Here is a 20,015-nt window from a genome sequence, read left to right as displayed (position 1 = left end):
TGTTTGATTACGTTCTTGTTTCTGGAAGTAAGTCACTAGTTCCGCCTTCTCAGTGACATCAAGCACGTCGTTAAAGACGGTAAGCGATGACTGGTTGGGAAGCAACTTTTAGTCTGACATATTTCTTGTCCACGACACAAATTTAGGAGTCAAAAAAAACAACAACAAAAAAAAAAAAAAAAAAACGCATAATCAGTGACTATCGTAAGAAAAAAATATTGTGTAGTCTGAACCTTTCATTAGACATCAAGTCCGATTGTATGATCAACTCATTACTTCCAGACTACGTTAAAGATGAAATTCCAATAAAATGACAGGTATTCACATCATGCAAGCATAAATATACCACCACTATGCCCCAAGCCAACTAGGCATGTTACCTAGGTTAATCTCTAATATGTTTTATCCAACACTAAAGATGTTTAAAATAATTCTACACATCTTGAAGGTTGCATACATTCAAAACTATTTAGCACGAATTGTGACAAATTGTGCACAAATAAATCAAAAGTAAACCATTCAAACCCCTTAAAGTTAAGTGAATATCCCAGAGTGCAGAAAAATTCACTTTGGATTGGCTACATTCCATTCATGTTTATACAGCAGGTTAGTTTTGCATGCACAAGCAAAGCAGGTATAAAAAGCTTAAAGGGAACTTGCCTGGAGTTTGACTGCTTTAGGTGATTCTGGCTGTTTGTATGTAATAAACAAATGTAATATGTTAGAAGGCATCAGGGCCACATTCTGCAAGTATCTTAGACCATGGGAAAGATCTAAGCCTTTAGTATGTTGCATAAATTTGGCCATGCGAATACAGTAAGACCAATAACTGCAGCATGTCAAATTGTTCAGCATGCTTTCATATCTTTTTGAAGGAAATAAATGTTACCAGGCCAGCACTGCAGACTTTTAAGATGATTTCTTAATACAGATCCACTGTACTACTTACACACACGTCAGAGCCAACAGTTATTGCTTGATGAACATCTAGCCAACACTACCAGTACATTAGAATCTACACACAACACTATCCATGACATACAAGTGCATGTTATCCACTGATGTGTGTTAATTTGGTTAAAATTACTCTTCTAGCAAAAGCACCCTGATGTCATATGTAACTAATGTGTCTAAGATAAAATAGATTACTTTGTAAGAACTTCAGCTGTAAATGCATTACAGATAAGTTAGACTAATATGATTTGCAAAGCATATGTATATATGAACAGCTCTCACTGATTGACTTTGTCTAACCATCTAAAATTGGTAAAACCCTCTCATAAAGAGATAATAAGACTGACATCTTTGCCCACTGCATCACATCCCACTTTGTTTTTGTTCATTTTTTTGTTGTTTTTTTAAGAAGGCACCTTCCACATCACTGGTGGAATTCCACATGAATTTCAAAATAAATAAATGGAGAAATTCCGTGAGTGTCCTTGCACCTTTTGGTGCTTGGGCCCTAATGATTCAGAAAGGCCAGGGGAAAAGGAACTCACTGGAATGTTGTGGTCCTTCCTTCCTTTGTGTGACGATGCAACATGAGCCAGGTACTGGATGACTTTTTTAGTGTTTTCTGTCTTTCCAGCACCTGATTCCCCTCTGCAAAAGAAAATCACAATCAAAAGCAAACATCAAAACATCATAAGACAACAGCTTTTTAGATGCTTTACCCAAAATAAAATAAAACAAAACAACAGATTGGGCACATATTCATGCACATTTGCATGATCAATGCATTCCACAAGCTAAATAAGCCATCAGGCTACATCCTGTATCTGCTAGCACTGCCGTTTGTTTTTCCAGCTGCAGTTCCTTTCAGCAGCTAGGACTCTAATTGAGGAGAATTTGTGCTGGAGCATTACACAATGGCTTTTATTAAGTAAACATTAAAAGTCTTATTTAATATTATTGGAATGCCTAAGATGGTGTTTTAATTACTTTACCTTATAACACAATGATACGGATACAAGAAATACTGGTTTTCACAAAAAGTCTGATTCAAATATTCTTTTCCCTAATCTGCCCATAAATGGAAAAAAATCTTTAGAAAGACACAGCCAGACTTTTTCCACAAAGGCCTGTAAAGTCATTCACTTAATACTGGCTTTATTCAAAGAAATATAATAGCAAAATCTCATGCAAACGGGTGAATCACACAAAAACTGTCCAAAATAGGAAATTATATTAGATAATAATAATAATAATAATAATAATAATAATAATAATAATTATTATATATATATATATATAAAATTATTATTAGGACAATATACACAGTTGTATATATCACATACACATGCATCACATGTTATGTTAAATATAATTTATGCTGATTTTAATTAAAAAAAAATAAAAAACCAGAACAGTTTCATTAATTTCATTAAGTTTCATTAATTTACTATGGAAATTCTGTCATCACTGAAAAAGCACCCTAAGGCCATTGTTACTAATGTGCCAAACAGATGGTTGATTATTTATAAACATTATTATTATCTTTATTTTTTATTTTTTTTTTTTTTTTTACCTTTTTGGAGCTTGAGGGACATACTCGCTTTTATTGTATGGAAGAGAGCAGATGTTCTCCTCAAACATTCTGCTTTTAAGGGTCTTTAAGGAGAGTTTTATAAACATATGTAACTAATGTGTAAGACCAACCTGCCAACCTGTTTATAAAACTCTCCTTTAAGAAAGTAAAGACCCTTATAAGCAGAATGTTTGAGCAGAACATCTGCTCTCATCCATACAATAAAAGCGAGTATGTCCCTCAAGCTCCAAAAAGGTAAAAAAATAAATTAAAATAAAGGTAACAGAAATAATAAAAAAAAAAGTATCATAAAAGTATTCCATATGACTTGTGCACTATACTCCAAAGGGCTTAAATAGTTAACCCTGGGTCATTCTCATAATTTACCTGTGGTTAACAATTAGTCCTGGGTGACAATAAATGAGAAAGTTGAGAATGAGAAATGCTGACGGTAAATGAGAAAGGATTATAGTGTTTGCCTTTCTGTTACTAATAATATAAAAGCAAACTTTATAATACTTTTTTGTATACATGTTAACTTTCTTTGTTTAACAGTTCTATCAGGTAACATATTAGACAAATCTGTTAAACAGAGACCATAACTAATGAAGACGGAGAATGGGAGTGCTGTGTGCTCAGGCGCTACCGTTCTCAGAGCCGGTGTTCTCAGCTCCAGCAAAACAAAAGTCCAAAACATCGGCCAACTTTTGCCGATATTTATAAAAAAAAAAAATAAAAAAAAAAAGCCAAATATCAGCCGACATATAGGCCTTGCCGATATATCGGTTGACCACTAGTGCTAACCCTGCTCTGGTGCAGGGTTTCATAACCCCTAGTAAAAACTGGTGCTAACCCCTCTTCTAAACTACAATTGTGAAATGATTCTATACCTGCAGTTAAAAGTGGGGTTTAGAACGGATACTTGAGGGCTGCAGTGTGAAAAGCCCTCAAGTATCCTGAAGCCATGAACTGTCGCCACCATTTACTTTAATTTATTTATCACTGTAAAATGAAAAGAACAACTTGGACATTGTGCTATAATTAACTTGTATTCCACAGAAGAAAGTAAGTCTTGTCAGTTAAAACACATGAGGGTGAGTAAATGATGGCATTTTTGATAAATCAGTCCTTTATGAGCTCTTGAATATGTCTGCTTTTTTCTGTCTATTGACTGAGACTCCTTAACCCTGCATTCCAGCTATATGGACATATGGCTTCATGGACATCACAGTGGGTGTGCAGAATGCCATGTGCTGCAGTGGTATCAGTAGGTCAGAAGGGGTCGACTTTGAGAGAGGATGTAAAAACCTGCTCTCATTCAGTTATAAGGACATGTTATAAAGACATGAAAGAGGCTGTTTACTTATTTACAATGTGCAAAGACAATAATTCAGGCTTAATGCATCAAGAGCTCAAATTTCTATGGATGAATTCTCAGACTGACTAGAAATATTTGCCGTGGGTCTGACTCATAGTGTGAGATTCTCTACATGCCGAACAGCTGCAGCTACTGATATTTAATGCTGAAATGATACATGAGTCATGTTTTCAGGAATGGCTGTACATGTATGATTCCAAAAAAGCTGATTCCTGTGCAGCCCTGGGGACGTGACATCACTTCCAATAGCCCAAACTGATTGACGTAACCTGTAACTGCTGAAAAGAGATGACCTAATGGTTACTCACGTGCAAAGAATTGACTGGTCCTCACGATCTGCAAAAGAGACAGAGAAGAAAAAGAGGTCAGCATTTTCATTTAAGTTCATCTGAGCCTTTAATTCAAATCAATACACGTTGACATTTAAAAGGGCCTAAAACAGCAACCCCCCCCCCCCCCCCCCCCCCCCCCCCCCCCCCCCATTCACCAGAAAGTAATTTATCAAATACTGAAGACATGTACACTGATGCAATCCTGCAAAAGAAACCATAAACTTATTTTTAGGTTTATTTCTCTCCACGGATTACAACCTACCATCATATTTGTGTATTTACTCAACATTGCACATTATGACTATTCTGTCTTTTCGACAGACGGAAAGTTTTAGTGAAAGAAAACAGCATGGAGGAAAACGATGGAAATGAATGCCAACTGAAAATGCTGTGTTGGCCTAAAATGCAAGCCAGAAAACATCTGTGAAACTCGTTATGTCACATCTCGTCTATATTCAAAGTAGGTTTCTCACCCATCTGTAAAACTCACTTCATAAACAGGTTGGTCTTCCACACAACAGAATGATTTTGCATCTTCAAATGTGAAGGTTTATAGGAAAATTCTGAAGCAAGCAATAATTTCTTAAACCATTTCATAGTGATACTAAACTTCTGCAAGAGAAAGATAAGGGAAGTCATGTGAACACTTATTTGAGGGTAGCTTTATAAAAGGCTTTAAATAGCATATATCATATTTCTTATATATGATATGGATTTTGATTCGCAAAGTTATTTTACTGACATTGATGTGGTAGCATCAGTGTGACCCAAACTCTGCCCGGCTTATGAGTTTCATTTCCCAGGCACAAACAGTTAAATGACAATTTGACTATTTTTGTCACTATTTCTGACAATTTGGTATTTGTCAGAAATACTTGCATGAACATTACCCTGTGCATGAGAAAGCATGCTTTAAGTGCACTGATCTCTGTAACTTCAGCTCATTTTAATCAAACAATTAATTGTGTTTTGAGTATTAAGAGACTATGGCCAATACGAGCCACAGTGTGAGGACAGGTCATGCCCATTCTGGAGTGGCAGAGACAGAACAATCTGAACAGACACAGATCAGCAGATTCAATGTACTACTTAATGTCCTGCAGCCTCCTCCTCAAGCAGGACCTCTGATTCAATAAGCTCATAAAGTAAACTCCTTCCTCCGCATTGTACATCAGTTACAAAACCAAATACACAGTACTCATGTTTCAGGATGGTTTTCTGCATCACACTGAAGCAGGGCTGGGCAGTATGGTGATATATATTGTGGAGATGATATAAAGTGTATCATTAGATATACAATATAAAGTGGGACGATATAAAGTAATCATTAGAGATGTTGCTATATTGTTTATATTGCAGTATGTAAATATATTCATGATGCAGCACAGTAATACTTAAAGTTATAGACATTTAGAGTGAAGTATCACGCATGAATGAGAAGATAAAGAAAGGGACATAGAGAACGCCACCTATCTCAGACAGCAAAGAGTATGAAATTTAATTTCTTTTCGCAGCTTATTGCATTGAAAATTTTTCGGCGGCTGCCAAAACGAATTTTTGTCCTGCCAAAGCCTTATTTGATCAGTTATTGAGAGTTGTTTATTAGTGATGCAGATGACTGCTGCGCTTGTGATAGGGCACATGTTAACTGACGGAGAGAACGAGCAGAGAGCTCCTCCCTCGTGCGCACAAACTCTCTCAGTCTTCAAACCAAGCGCTGTATTTGCTCTTTCTCCCTCGCACATAATAATCTAAATCAACGGGCACGACGCTAAAAGACCGAATCCATGTGTCATGAGGCGCAATCAGAGAATTTTTTCCTGAATATCTGCTGGCTGTGAATAGTGCTAAAAAGAACGTCACCTCATCTCCTCTGACAGATGTCCCGCACATGCAGCTGACATAAACCACAATTTCAATAAACGAAAAAAAAATCCTATTCAGTGATGAAGTGTTTTCCGTGTTGACAAATCGTTTGCGATGTCCTAATAACAGCCGCGATTCACACGCAACGCGTCCACGTCTGCTAATGTCCGATTCGCGACATAACTCATTTCAACAGATTCATTTTAATGAATCGTGAAAACAACTGATCTGTCCAACACTGAACCCACGAGACGTCACGGTCTGAATCGGTGTATAAGTATAACAAATAATTTACTCAGAACAACTCTGAAATGAGAATGTGAACTTAAGTGCACTTACCCCAAGAGTGGTTAGTAAGATTTAGCCTTAATTATCCACAGTATTTTCAGGTTATTTATGACAATGTGTAGTAAATTAAGCCTACCTATAAAAATTAGTTAGTTTAGACTGCAGTGAGGTGGAACCAGAACAAAGCTAGATGCATTCAATTGTATATGGTAGAAAATTAGATTATTAGTTAAATTAAATTTTTAATGCTACTTTTTAATACTGATTATTATTATTATTTTTATTATTATTATTATTATTATTATTTAAACCAAAATAAATTTCAGGTCTAGCAAAGAAGCATCTTCTCTTACAAAGCTATGATATCAGATTTTTTTTTGCAAAGAAGGCAAGAAAGGACTACAGTAAGAGTGGTGAGTACTTTACTGTCAGTATTTGGCTCACAGATCACCTGGGTAGGGTACGATTTACTGTTTGTGTGGATGACCATGTCTGACAGCCACCACCAAAGACCATTTTTGACCCAGGAAAAACCCTGGCATTTGGTCTCAAAGTGACAGCAGCCTAATATACCTGCTGCCGTCAGCGTCATTAATGTTCATCAAACAACAAAAGACTGAATAACTTTTGTATCTTCAATAAGAATCAATTTAAATTTAATTAATACAGTGAATTAAGATTATGCAGTTTTTTATTTCTATTTTGATTATTTGATTTATTTCTATTTTGATTATAATTTCTGTAGTATTTCTTACCACATGGTACATAAACCTACTGTACCTAAACTCATTTAATTTGTATCTTTGTTCCATTGTATTTCTCCTATTGTTTGTAATAAAATTTTGCAGGGCTGCCCCCTAATAGTCGACTAACTGTTAGTCGATGAAAAGAGGCCTAGTCGGCCAAAATCTTATTAGGTTACAAAAAAATAAAAAACCCACAAGAAGTGGTGAAGTCACACAGTCTGTGACGGACAGATTGTTAACAGGTGGTCTATGTGGTAATTACAGTACATCGGGCACTACATCCAAACACTCGCCTGTCATTCATCGACCTCAAATATGGCTTATCATCTGAAACATGTAAGTAGTAGCAACTTTACATGGCCACTTGCTCTAATGTTAACCTAGAAAAATTTGGGCTATTCAAGTGTTTGTGTGGAGTGTGAAAGCTGAATAGTAGCGTGCTCACTGCATGACAGCCAACACGAATGGTGTTACGATCACACGAACGGTGCGATCACTTGCACTTAAAATACTCCAACAGTTTTGCATCATCATTTTCATCAAACTTGCTTCAGAGACATGAAAAATATATCTATAGAAAGCGAAATGTCTACTTTTAAATTAACAAATTAAACTGAAAAACAAATATTCTTAGGTTATGTAATCCATATGAAACGTGCATATAGGCGCGTCCACTACTGCGAAGATGATGAGTCAGCATCAACGACTTCATCACTATAGCTGAAAATACAGAAAACACTAGTTTATCAATTAATGTAAATGTTAAAGCAGTCTTCTTGCCGTTTTTCCCCAACGCATTCATAATCATTAATTCTGCCAGTGCACTGTGGCAAACTTTATGCGTGCTCTTGAATGCTGATTAGGCTATGTAGGCATTAAAGGCTCTTTATTATGATTTACATGGTTTATTAATAAACAAGCGATTAGTCAACTATCTCTTAAAATGTACGACTACTACTAGTCGACCAGAAAAATCTTACTCCTGGGCAGCCCTAATAGTTTGTAACATGACGTATATCATTATCGTGAAATAAAATTTCTCATATTGTGAAATAAGATTTTGGTCATATCGCCCACCTCTACACTGGATTATGTATTCATTTGTACTACAGCATAACAACTCTCTGCATCTTTAAACATTTTCTGTAAACCAGGGGTAAACGAACATGCATCCACCCTGGGATCTCTTCCAAGTGATCATTTGGGTGGCGTCTCAGTTCCCGAATCTGTTGCTGCAGAATGTTGCTAATGATGTAGATAAATAACTTCACGTCACTGTTAAACTGTTGCTCTTGCAGTATCAGATAGCTGCTGAGTTCAGGCCACGTCAGGCATTTGTGTGTGTCTGGTGGAACCAAGAAGTACCAGATAAGATAAACCTGACCAACCCATCCCGAAAAACTTTCTTAAACTTCAAGTATGAAATTTTGCCATGTAACTCATTCAGCGCTGTTTGTGCTACAGATAATATGAATGAGTAATTTCTCAGTTCTTGCCAACCAAAACCACCCACAAAACCTATTTTATATAAAATCTACTTTAGACCAGGAATTATATGATTATTTCTCCTGGTACCTACAACATGGCAAGTGATAAAGGCATAGTTGCATAGACCAAAATGCAATGACCAAAGAAAATAAAAGGTTGCTTCTTTATTTACATTTATTTGGGAGCTTTATTAGCTTTGTTGCATGTCTCGTTGTGAATAGATTGCAGAAAATCGATCCAAGACCTTTATTAAAACAAAATACCAGCAGTGCTTTTGAATGGCTGCTTGGATACTGGTCACTGCTCCGCTAAAGCAGTCAAAATTATGAATGCTTTATACATAATTTGCATCCTCAAAGGACTTGTGGAGAGGATTCAAACTCTTAAAAATTAGTGAGGCTGTTTAGAGTGACAAAACCAATTTACATCATTCTTTTAGGCATCGAAAGGAGTCTGTTCTGCAGTCCTTTAATGAGTCACAGGGGTATCTGACTAAGTCTACCTATGGGAACAGAGGATGCATGAAGATAAAATAGTGCTGACCGCTTTCCTGTACTGGCTGCAGGAGGTCAGGGCTGTCTGGGACGAAGAGGATCTAGAGCTGGGCAGATCCTCAGTATGGGGTTTCCTCCACCTGGATTCAGTTTGTTCACTAAAAGTTTAACATTTGAGAACCCACCCTTATATCAGAGGCCAAACCCGTAAAAGAATGTGGGAGAGAATGATAATACCAAAAAAGGAAAAGCACTGCAAGATCTTTTGTTTAAAAGCTAGATAGCATAAAACACAAGGACTTAATAACTCATTGTGTCCTTATGCATGAATCAACATGAACAGAATGTAGGATTGATGTTGTCCTAAGCAGAACTATGATAGATGTTCATGTTCAAAGACAATGTTTTAAATAAAAAAAAGTTCAGGGCTCAGGTTACAAGAACTGGAAGCAGTTCCCAGGATGGAGGCCTCTCAGAGACGCTTCCTTCTGTGTGGTGTTCATCAACCTCTGTGAACGTTTATGACACTATCTGTCTCAGATACAGAGACACAGATATGGCAGCCAAGGATTCTGAAGAATGGCCTCTCCTATCAGCACAGCTGCAGAAAAGGGAAGCATATAATCAAGTGAAGAGAGGGCTCTTGACTTCTTTTCACTGCATCCATTGTCAAGGCCTTAGCAACTCTTCTCTGAACCAAGAATGGCTGATTACAGAGATGCCAGCATAAGTAGACAGGCATAATTCAGGCACAGGGTAATAATGTTTAGAAATTACAAATAAAATCAAATGGGGTCCCCAAACAAGCATTCAAAGATAACTCATAACCTGCTATTTCTGTAATGTGAAAAGGCTAGGTCAGCAGATCATACCTGACATACTTCCAGTTTCATTTAATTTGTTCATTGATTAGTTCTAAACCTGATCAGAACTGAAAGAGTTGGGGGCATGATTCAAGCCTGTTTTTGACCCAAATGAATGAAATTCTTCAAAATACACAGCTTATGTGAAGACTGGAGTAATGGTTATAAATTATACAGATCTATAGATACAGATAGGTCAAACCCATTATCAGCCTCTCTCTAGTTAACCCTTTAAGCCCTGAAGGCATTTTTAGAGTTGATTTTTCTGAGTGACATACACAAAGGTAAAGACTCGTAACTCCAAAACTATAGCAAGGAGAGGCAAAAGGTTGGTATTGTTTTATAGAAAACTTTAAAAAAAATATTACATTCGGACATTCTCATGCTGAGAAACTGCTAATAAAAGACAAAATTTTGACATGCAATAACTCCGGTAGGAGGACAAATCTTTTTCGGTGAAGTTCCTGTGATGATCAAAAAACTTCATGTGAAAGCTACATTTACTTTTACTTAGCTATGTGCGCCTGTGGAGTTTTAGGTGGCGCAAGTCTGTGAGGAATATCTCGTGATCGACACAATGGCAGTGCTTCCCACACAGACTTTACTTGGGCGAGTCGCCCAGGTAGATTAACGCCTGCCCAAGTATATTTGGAGACAATTATGCTTTTATTATTTTTATCCTCTTATACTTTTGTATCCGCCCAAGATAATGAAGCCATCCGCGATCGATTAACTAGTGGAAAATCTCCCCTCACCCTACACGTTTCGTAGCTGCTCGTTCTGTGTGCGTGAGAACTGTTTACTCCCACTGACATTCCCACTTGCGCTGCAGAGATGCGGTGGATATTTCACAAAAAAAACGCTGGATGATGCAAAGTCACAAGACAGCGCTAATGCGCGTTCTACAGGCTCGCACAACAGCGCTTCAGACTGCTTCAAAGTTATTCTCAATCAACGAATAGCGCACATTTATGCCAAGCGATTGCTAATGAACTCTAGTTGATGAATTATGACAATGTCTTATGACAATGTCTACTTTATGGCCTTTATATAATATGTTTTAGACAGTTATAAGAATCTGAAGGATCAGCCCGCAATTGCGTAGACATTTCAAAATAAGAGTCCCGGTGTATTTCGAGCTTGTTTATAATTAAAAAAAGTCACAAGCTAAGTTTTTTTTTTCTTCTGGACATTATTGGTATTTTGGTTACACAAATTGTAGGGTAAGTGTACCCATTAAGCCCACCAAAATCTAAGTTTAGGTATTTTTTATAGATATTGACATGGTTTAAGAAAAATAATTTGTTTAAATGCAAGATTTCTCTCTCATTTAAAAATGTATTAATTAGTTGATGTACATTTTAGAATATAAATTTAAGATATTTTATGAATAAAGTCAGAAGTCTGGCATGGGCTTAATTGGTACTTTGGCACCACTTAAGCCCGCATGTGTTCCAAATAAGCCCACATCATGATTCATTCACAAAATATAAAATTTGTTGATTTTAAAGAAGTAAAACTTTAATATATTTATTCAGTGAGAGGGAAGTATTTAAAAAAAATACTTTTACTAATGTTTGATTGGAGCCCTGGGTAGGATGGGTAGTTGTTAGTGGCTGCACGGTTTGACCGTGGAGTTGTGGATGGAGTCAAGCTGGAAGTTTGACCGGGTATATCTCCGGTGCCAAGCCGAGTTGGGGTTGCATACTCTGGGCTTCTGGGGGTCTCCTAGTGGGCATGCATGGAGCTTAAATATAATGTGGGCTAAGCATCATAGTAATTTTTAAGATTTTTTCATTCATGGTTAGCTTGTGTTATAGTTTGCATGCGTTTTGTGGCGGTGTACCATTTAAGCCCATCTTAAAAAAAAAATTAAAAATTTTTTTAAAAAGTTAATTTATGAAAATAATCTGTTCTACAATGTCTTCGTGTGAGAATGCACATGAGTGGGGCTAACTCAGCATTGACAAATGTAATTGGTATGCAATAAAAAAAAATAAATAATAAAAATAAAAAATAAAAAGTCAGGGAAGTAACAAATCAATGGATTTGTTAAAATAATGACCAGCATAAAAATATGATTTTCTCTTTTTTTAATTTGACTTTAAAGTTGAAAGTGGGCTTAAAGGGTACATGGGCTTACACTTACCCTATTTAATTTGATTTCCATTTAATTCATAGTAAATTATTGTAGTCTCCCCCACAGGAAGAAAAGAATAAGAACATTACTTGACACGTATATTTTTCATTATATAAATTTTACTAGTAAAATCTTTGTCCCATTCACTAAGAGAGACACTATATGACATAGCAAAGAGAACTCTACCATTTAAATGCTGTAATTTTGAATAATTTACAATAATGCATAATAAATGTAATAGTATGCTATGTAATTCAAATTAATTTCAATAAATAAAAATACTGTTAAAAATCACATTTTATTTGTTGTTTGTCACATGTAGTAGACCATTTTTGTGCCGTGGGTAATAGCAGGATTTTTCACACGGCTACCACCACAAGTATATTTGAAACCTATGGGAAGCACTGCAATGGTTCATATTGATTTCGGATTTTTAATCATTAGAATCTGCTGTAAATAATGATGTGCCATTTTCCACAATCAGAGCATGTTTCATGAATTTACAAGCAAAAACGTGACAAATGCCACATCTGTATAAATTTACACATGGGTTTTGCAGGGCTTCAAATACAAAAACTCTTTAAATTCACACTGTTTTAGAGTGACTACTCAACACATGTTAAGAGTTGATCAAAATGGTTAAAAAGCTGAGTTTCTAAGCTTTAAAATGCTATTTTACCTATTTTGTGTTATTCAATTCAGTGGTTGCTTAGTAATTTGATTATGAATTTTTTCGCAGGGTTACACTTTGTGTTTAAGGGGTTAATTTCAGGGTAGTCTGGTGCTTATTCTGCCCAAACCTCCACCCAGAGCGCTATGAGCTTCAACTCCAAGTTCTCACTCTGCACCCCCTCAGCTGGCCCATCCCCTTCTACTGGATTAACCTACAACAGGACACATTCCTCACATACCAAACCACATCGCTGCCAGACACCAGAGAGTGGACACAGACACAAAGGAAAAACCTTCCAATGTTAGGGCTACAGTCTCTTTCACCTCAGTAACATGGGATGCACAAACAAACATTCATTACACTTTCTTATGTATCTGTGCCAGTGCTAGTAAAACTGTGAGCTGCTGGGCACAAAACACTGAACTCCTCGCTTCACAACTGGATTCGAACAAACAGTTTATTGTAAAATATCATGACAGCACTGAAATGTGGCAACGTTTTTGGGAACTGCACAAAGTATGGAAAAAATTATCATGCACAATTTTGCTTGCATAGAATTGAACAGATCTTAAAATGGATTAAAAAGGATTTGGGAAAAATTGCAGTCGATTAAACAGGCAAGTCAAACAAACAAAACATCTTGTGCCTGTTTGTGCTTAAGCTGGAACGGGTTCAACACAACATCTACACCGCCGGAAGAAATGACGGCAGAGATAAAAACAAACTGTAATACTGAATGCCAAAAGGGTTGCCGATAATTTCATCTAGAGCAGCATAAGGGTAGGAAAATATTTTAATAATGCATCAATTCACAATACGTGGTGATGATGGTTCTAAATTTGAATTTGCAATGAGTCTGTGTTTACAAACTGGTCAGACAATCAAGTCTATTTCACCCCTAATGGTGATACAGAGAGGCAGTAAAGTGCAAAGTAAACAAAGCCTGTCAGAATGACTTCTCTGGAAGATGATACAATACTAAATGATAATAGACAGAAGGTCTGGCACTCCAGACCTTTATGATTAAATGCAGTTGCATAGCTGTCTATGGAGGGACAGAAAGCTCTCAGACTTCATCAAAAACTTCTTCGTTTGAGTCCCGAAGATGAACAAAAGTCTTACAGGGTGAGGGTGAGTAATTAATGACAGAATATTCATTTTTGGGTGAACTAACCCTTTAAGCAAATGACAATGGCAAAGGTAAACAGATAAGACATGAGCTCATAGACACAAAAATAATCTGGTCTGAGTGAATCATTTGTATGAACTGCAGTACAGAAGAGCCAAGCAACAAGAGGGCAACGACAAGCATCCGCAACAGAATAAACAGCCCATCTGCTGCAATTGCTGTCCGCAGGAATTTAGCATGGAGCCGTTTGGAGTGACGAGCCCATCAGTCACACACAGAGAAATATGACTCACTAGCTACTCAGTGAGACGAGCCAGATATGGCCTGATAAGAGGTGACAATAACTATTGGAGACTGCAGCTAAATTACACAGAACACGATCATATTTGCATTTCACTCCTAGGGGTGGGCAACATGACCAAATTCTTATTTCACGATATGAGAAATTTTATTTCAGGATAACGATATACATCATGATAATAGTTATTTTGTGTTATGTTTTCTAATTTCTGTTATTAAAAATGAGAAAATATAAGCAAATTACAAACAATAGAAAAAATACAATATAACAAAAATACGAATTAAAACAAATTAAGTTTTTCAGGTACAATAGGTTTAACATGTAGTTAGAATTCGTAAAGAAATTTAATAATCAAATGTAAAAATAAAATATTGCATAGTCTTCACTGTATGAATTAAATATAAATGTATTCTTATTAAAGCTAAAAAGTTGTTAAGTCAAGAGCAGTAAGTTATTTCCCTTTTGTTTGATTCACATTAATAACACAGAGCAGCAGGTAGGTATATTAGGCTGCTGTCGCTTTAAGACCAAACGCACAGATCCAATATACTGATATACACCCAACTGTTTACTTTCACTTGAGCCATAACCGGCTGCATTTACATGAATACTCCACATGATGGGCATTTTGACATAATTGTGTGTGTATTCGACCATTCAAGCACAATAAGACGTGAAAGAGAACTGAATTCACGATCGCATGCTGAGAGACATGGCTTTGACGTCAGTCAGCGCGTGCACCGCATTGTCTTTTTTACTGCTTCTTGTGCTTAACTTTTAAAACATCATGCAAGTCCCAAATTCGCAATCACCTTCTGAGAGAGGCAGCTTTCTGTGCGCACTTGTGTCAGCACGAGCACAACACCGATTTATTGCGCTTACAACTTTTTAACATCAAGCACGCCCTGCTCTTTAATATTCTCATTCATGCATTTCATCACTCTAAAGTGTCAACAGTGTTATATATTTACATAACATGAAAAAAAAAAAAAAAACGATATAGCAAAATCTTTAATGATAGACATTTTATACTATATTGTCATATTGCCCAGCCCTAGTCACTCCTTATCTAATTTCAAACCAAACACAATCAAACATCTACAGACATTCATACTCCAATTAAACAAATGCTGTGCAATTTCATTATGTCCTAACTATATTTCTGACATTCCCACTATGTGGCTAAAATAGTATCTACAAGGCATTGATTTATAGACAGGAGGAAAAAATGTAATCCTTGCTGGAATTAAATAATAAACTGTATCATGGTGTCAGCTGATGTTTAGCAAACTAAGAATATCTCATCTGCTTTGTCAGAGGCTCAGCTCACAGAGGCATTATGGGATACTGTAGCCATGCAGGGCAGTTGTTTCCTGATCTTGTTGTGTTGAAGGGGTGTGTGCTGCAGTGTGGGCAGCCAGCCTCAGACTACTGAAAAAACAAACACCTCAAAAGGTCACGGCTATCTGACACAAACAACCCTGGAGCTTCATGCTATGCAGATGCCCCCAAAAAATACTTAACTCAAGCATTATTTATACATGAAATAAATAATACTCAATACAATGTGGTCTTCTCTATGGAATAGATGGGTTCCAAAAGTACTGAACAAAACAAATCATAACCCTAACCAAACAAGCAAAAAAGTATCAAACAAAAATATCAAATGAGAGAAGTCAAAACTCTCTCAGTATTTTTTTTTTACATTTTATAGTTCAGTGATTTTGGCACAAATGTAGTTTAATAATTGTCAGTTGTATCACAGTACCTTTGCACAGACCAAAAACTGAAATTGGCAACATCAAGTCCAGAAACTTGGAATGTATAATTAGTAATATTGATTTACAAACACAATTTTAAAATACGTTTGGCCTTTTTCTGAGCAGCTTCCTCTCAAAACTGAATATTTTAGGTGGAGCTCAGTCTAAATATAACTATACTGGTTAACTCAAACAACAAGGAAGATTAATCCAGATGCTGCATGAGAACTATAAAGTAATATTTATGTATCCTCTACAGTATTGCTTAGTTACCCTGTCTGAGAATCACTGAAGAAGGCACAGCTGATTCGAAACGGGTACAAAAATGTTTTTGAGCTACCCTTGGAATGCCTTTGAAACATAGAGAGTCTCTGGTCACCATTATCTACACAAGATCTTCATGTTCCAGTGGGCTCAGTCAGGACAGATGAGATCTTTCTGCAACCACCTGGACCGAGTTCAAAAGGACAGAGTCATGAAATACATTACTGCTCATTACACATGTATTGGTAACAGGTGGGTCAAAAACTGCAAACACTCCCCAGAACAGTAACTATCTTAGCATACAACCCATTCCATGCCTAACATGATAAGCTGGGGGGCTCGACATCTCTTAGCATAATTGAAATTTAAGTGTGCCTCCGCACTGGGTAAATGTGGTTGTGAGATTGCATTTTCAAAGGTTGTAATTATGTTTCAAACATAACTTTTCAGTTAGTGCCCATGTTTAGATTTCATAGCTTCCATATGAAGAGAGACGGGTGCCACTGACATTCCTGCGCTCCAGTGGCTGTACTGACTGGGCCTTTTCCAAAAATGTTATTGTTGAAGTGAAGATCAGCACTTCCAAAGTTTTCAAAGTTGTTATAATTAGCCCTTTGTAACCAAGTTCGGTCAACAGCCAGAGAGGGGGATTATGGCTGGTTTCTGGCCGACGAATCAAAGACAGATGTGAATAGATGTGTGGTTGTGTAAGTTAGTGTGTCCAGAGACATTATAAAAATGTACCTTTGTATGAGCCAAGTCTCATTTAACCTTTAAAGCTGCATATCAGACATGTCAGAAAATAAATATTCTCCTTTAATAGAGCAATATACTCAACTATAGAGCGTTAAATTACCTCACCTATAAGGGCTCGGTGTTGACACAGATTTCACAAATCAGTTCGATTCCAATTTACAAGCTCTTGATTCGATTCAATTCTGATTTCATTTAAATTCGATTAGGTATTGATTCACCTGGACATATATATAGGCCATTCTACAGAATTGGTGCAAACTGCTTTCCCACAACCAAAAAACATTTAAAAACCATTTAAAGTATTCAAATTTTAGATGTTTACTAAGATCCTTCTATTATCTATTGAATCCCACAATAATATTTAAAATATCAGTAAGCTTAATCTATATGAAATCATCATTTATTGGGTACTTTCAATTGGGAGGTGGCTGTCCCGAACCCTAACCCCTAAAAAAAAAAAAAAAAAAATCATTTTCACAAGATGAAATTATGTGTGTACGTTCAGAACTGTGCTAGGTAACCATGTGCTGATTTATCATCTTTAAGCTGGGCTCAAAAGTATCTAAAATTGTCACTACCGAAACAGTCACAACGGAAACGTGGTAAAGTTGCGGCATCATTGTTTTTTGAGAGTTATTCGATATCTAAAATTGTCACAACTGAAACTTCACCACGTTTCAGTCCTGACTGTTTCAGTAGTGACATCATTGTTTTGGTAGTGACAAAAGGGAGCATATAATCATCTATTTGGGGGAAATAAAATTTTAGTACAGTTATGCAAATCATTCAAATTTTAGTATGTTTATTATGCAAATCATTATTTTAGTATGCAAGTTAAAATTCTGCAATGTGATGTGGTCGCTACCAAAACATTACTGTCACTACCTAAAATGTGCAGTCACATGTACAGGTACAGAACATGTACATTTTTAATGCTGTAAACTATACAGGGAACCCTGTCTGTTGGTATACCTTAACATTAAAGGTTAAAGTTAACAATAAGAGTCCAAATTCAACTTCTAACAATTTTAAGATATACTAACCAGCACTGAAATAAAAAATGAGTTGTATACAAACATTTAAATTGCACATTAGGCAGTTTTTATATAAACTTTTTAATGATTATTATGTTTCTACTCCAATTCTACTACATTCCAATTTATGACTGTGGCTGTCATACTTTGTTAATTTATTCAAACTACCATGATACAGCACAGCATAGAGTTAAGGCATGGACCTACATGCAGCAAAATGTAACAAAACAAGAAGATTCTAGAAGACTCAGGTAACCACCAAATAAGGGGAACAACTGAAACAACAAGAAACTTTAGAAACTTTGATAAAATCTTGAACAATTTTGGTGCTCTGATAAAAGTGTGTAAAAGAGTGGTTTCCAGCCATAAATGTGATTAAAACCACAAGGGCACTTAAGCAAAACTGGAACGGAGCCATGACGGAGGAAACATCTCTGAGGAACAATAAACAGCTTAGTATTACTGCCACAATCCCTGTAGATCTAATGATACTGGCGCGTGCAGCATTGTTAGGGGTGTTTCCTCCAGAGGCAGACACCAGGGTCCATGTGTCCTGGCCACACTTGACCCAGCACGTCACAGTACGTACTTCCCCCCCCCAACCATTGCCACACAAAGGCGACATTGTACCCCACAATGCAGGTCAGCCTCTCCTTCCCAGCCTGGGGCGGCTCTTGTTCCCTGGCCTTTGACAGATCACGACAACTGGTCTGTCCTATGTAAGAGAGACAGCTTTGGTGGAGAATTCAGCATTGCATTCATGCCAAATGCTTCTCCATTTCCTGGATGAACTTCTTTGATTCCAAGTTTGGATGATTGTTCACTACTAACAAAAATTCACCAATGTAAGGACAATGTAAAATCCAAATTTATGTCCATGAGATTTTTTTAAATTATTGTCATGTACCTTGCAGTGCAATTATGTTTTACATATTATAGTTACATTACCGTTCAAAAGACTGGTGTCAGTAAGTTTTTGTTTTTTCAATGCATTTATTCTGCGAGGACGCATTAAATTAATCAAGTGTCAGTAAAGACTTTTACATTGTTACAAAACTAATATTTCAATTACTGTTATTTTAAATTTTCAATTTATTAAAGACCCCTGAAAATAAATCCACAAAAATATTAAGCAGCACAAATGTTTTTAACATTGATAAAGGGGAAAAAAAAAAAAAAAGAAAGAAAAATCAGCATATTAGAATGACTTCTGAAGGATCATGTGACACTGAAGAGTAATGATGCTGGAAATGCATCACAGGAATAAAATCACATTTTACAAAGTAGAAAACAGTTATTTGAAATTTGAAATGTCACAATATTACTGTTTTACTGTAGGTTTGATCAAATAAACGCAGCCTTGGAGAGCGTAAAGACTTCTTTCAAAAACAAAATCTTATTGACCCCAAACTTATGAATAGTACTGTAATGTACATTTAATTTTTAAAATTTTACATATGAATTAAAATACAAGAATTCCAATCCAGCACTTCCACAGTGTGCATTTTTGTTAAAAAAAATTAATAAATAAATAAATATTGTATTTTTTTTTTTTTTTTTTTACAGCCTACAAACAAATACGAATCCCATATTACATAATACAGCTGCATTCATCCAAATCAAAAGTGTGCAGACTGTCCTGACTACATTTGCAGTTCATTGATTGTATAAACTCCTCTAAAATGCAGTAAAAATTAAATCGAGAGTTAAGAGATTAAATTTATTCAGTTGTAATGGAACACACTAACATCTCTGCCTAATGCCATCTTAATCTGTGACACAGTTGCCCACTCCAATATCCAACTGCCCCAGATTTACTAAGAGATGACAAAGATTATGACAGCGGTAGAAAAAATTATGGTTGACCGAATCACAGAATTGCATCTCCTGATCTTGCCTTACACAATCAGCTATAACCGATCCACTTCATTGAGTAGAGAACCAGTATGAAAACACACACAGGAAGTGGTCTGAAA

General features: G+C 36.2%; 1 protein-coding gene across 3 annotated transcripts in view; it reads right to left on the bottom strand.

Annotated features, from left to right (window-relative positions):
* myh10 (myosin, heavy chain 10, non-muscle) overlaps positions 1–20,015 on the bottom strand; it is a 68,923-nt gene that overhangs the window by 34,392 nt on the left and 14,516 nt on the right. The window contains exons 4-6 of one of the 3 annotated variants that reach the window (XM_051896218.1): positions 4,214–4,241; positions 1,500–1,602; positions 657–690 (exon numbers count right to left, since the gene is read on the bottom strand). In XM_051896218.1, the coding sequence (XP_051752178.1) occupies positions 657–690; positions 1,500–1,602; positions 4,214–4,241 (165 nt within the window). The remainder of the gene's footprint in view (positions 1–656; positions 691–1,499; positions 1,603–4,213; positions 4,242–20,015) is intronic. The other 2 variants (XM_051896217.1, XM_051896219.1) reach the window with 2 other exon arrangements.

Source organism: Ctenopharyngodon idella, chromosome 6 (assembly GCF_019924925.1).
Source record: "Ctenopharyngodon idella isolate HZGC_01 chromosome 6, HZGC01, whole genome shotgun sequence".
NCBI classification, from domain to species: Eukaryota; Metazoa; Chordata; class Actinopteri; order Cypriniformes; family Xenocyprididae; genus Ctenopharyngodon; species Ctenopharyngodon idella.
The sequence above is the reverse complement of the archived record's forward strand: the minus strand, read 5'-3'. Positions and strand labels throughout refer to the sequence as shown.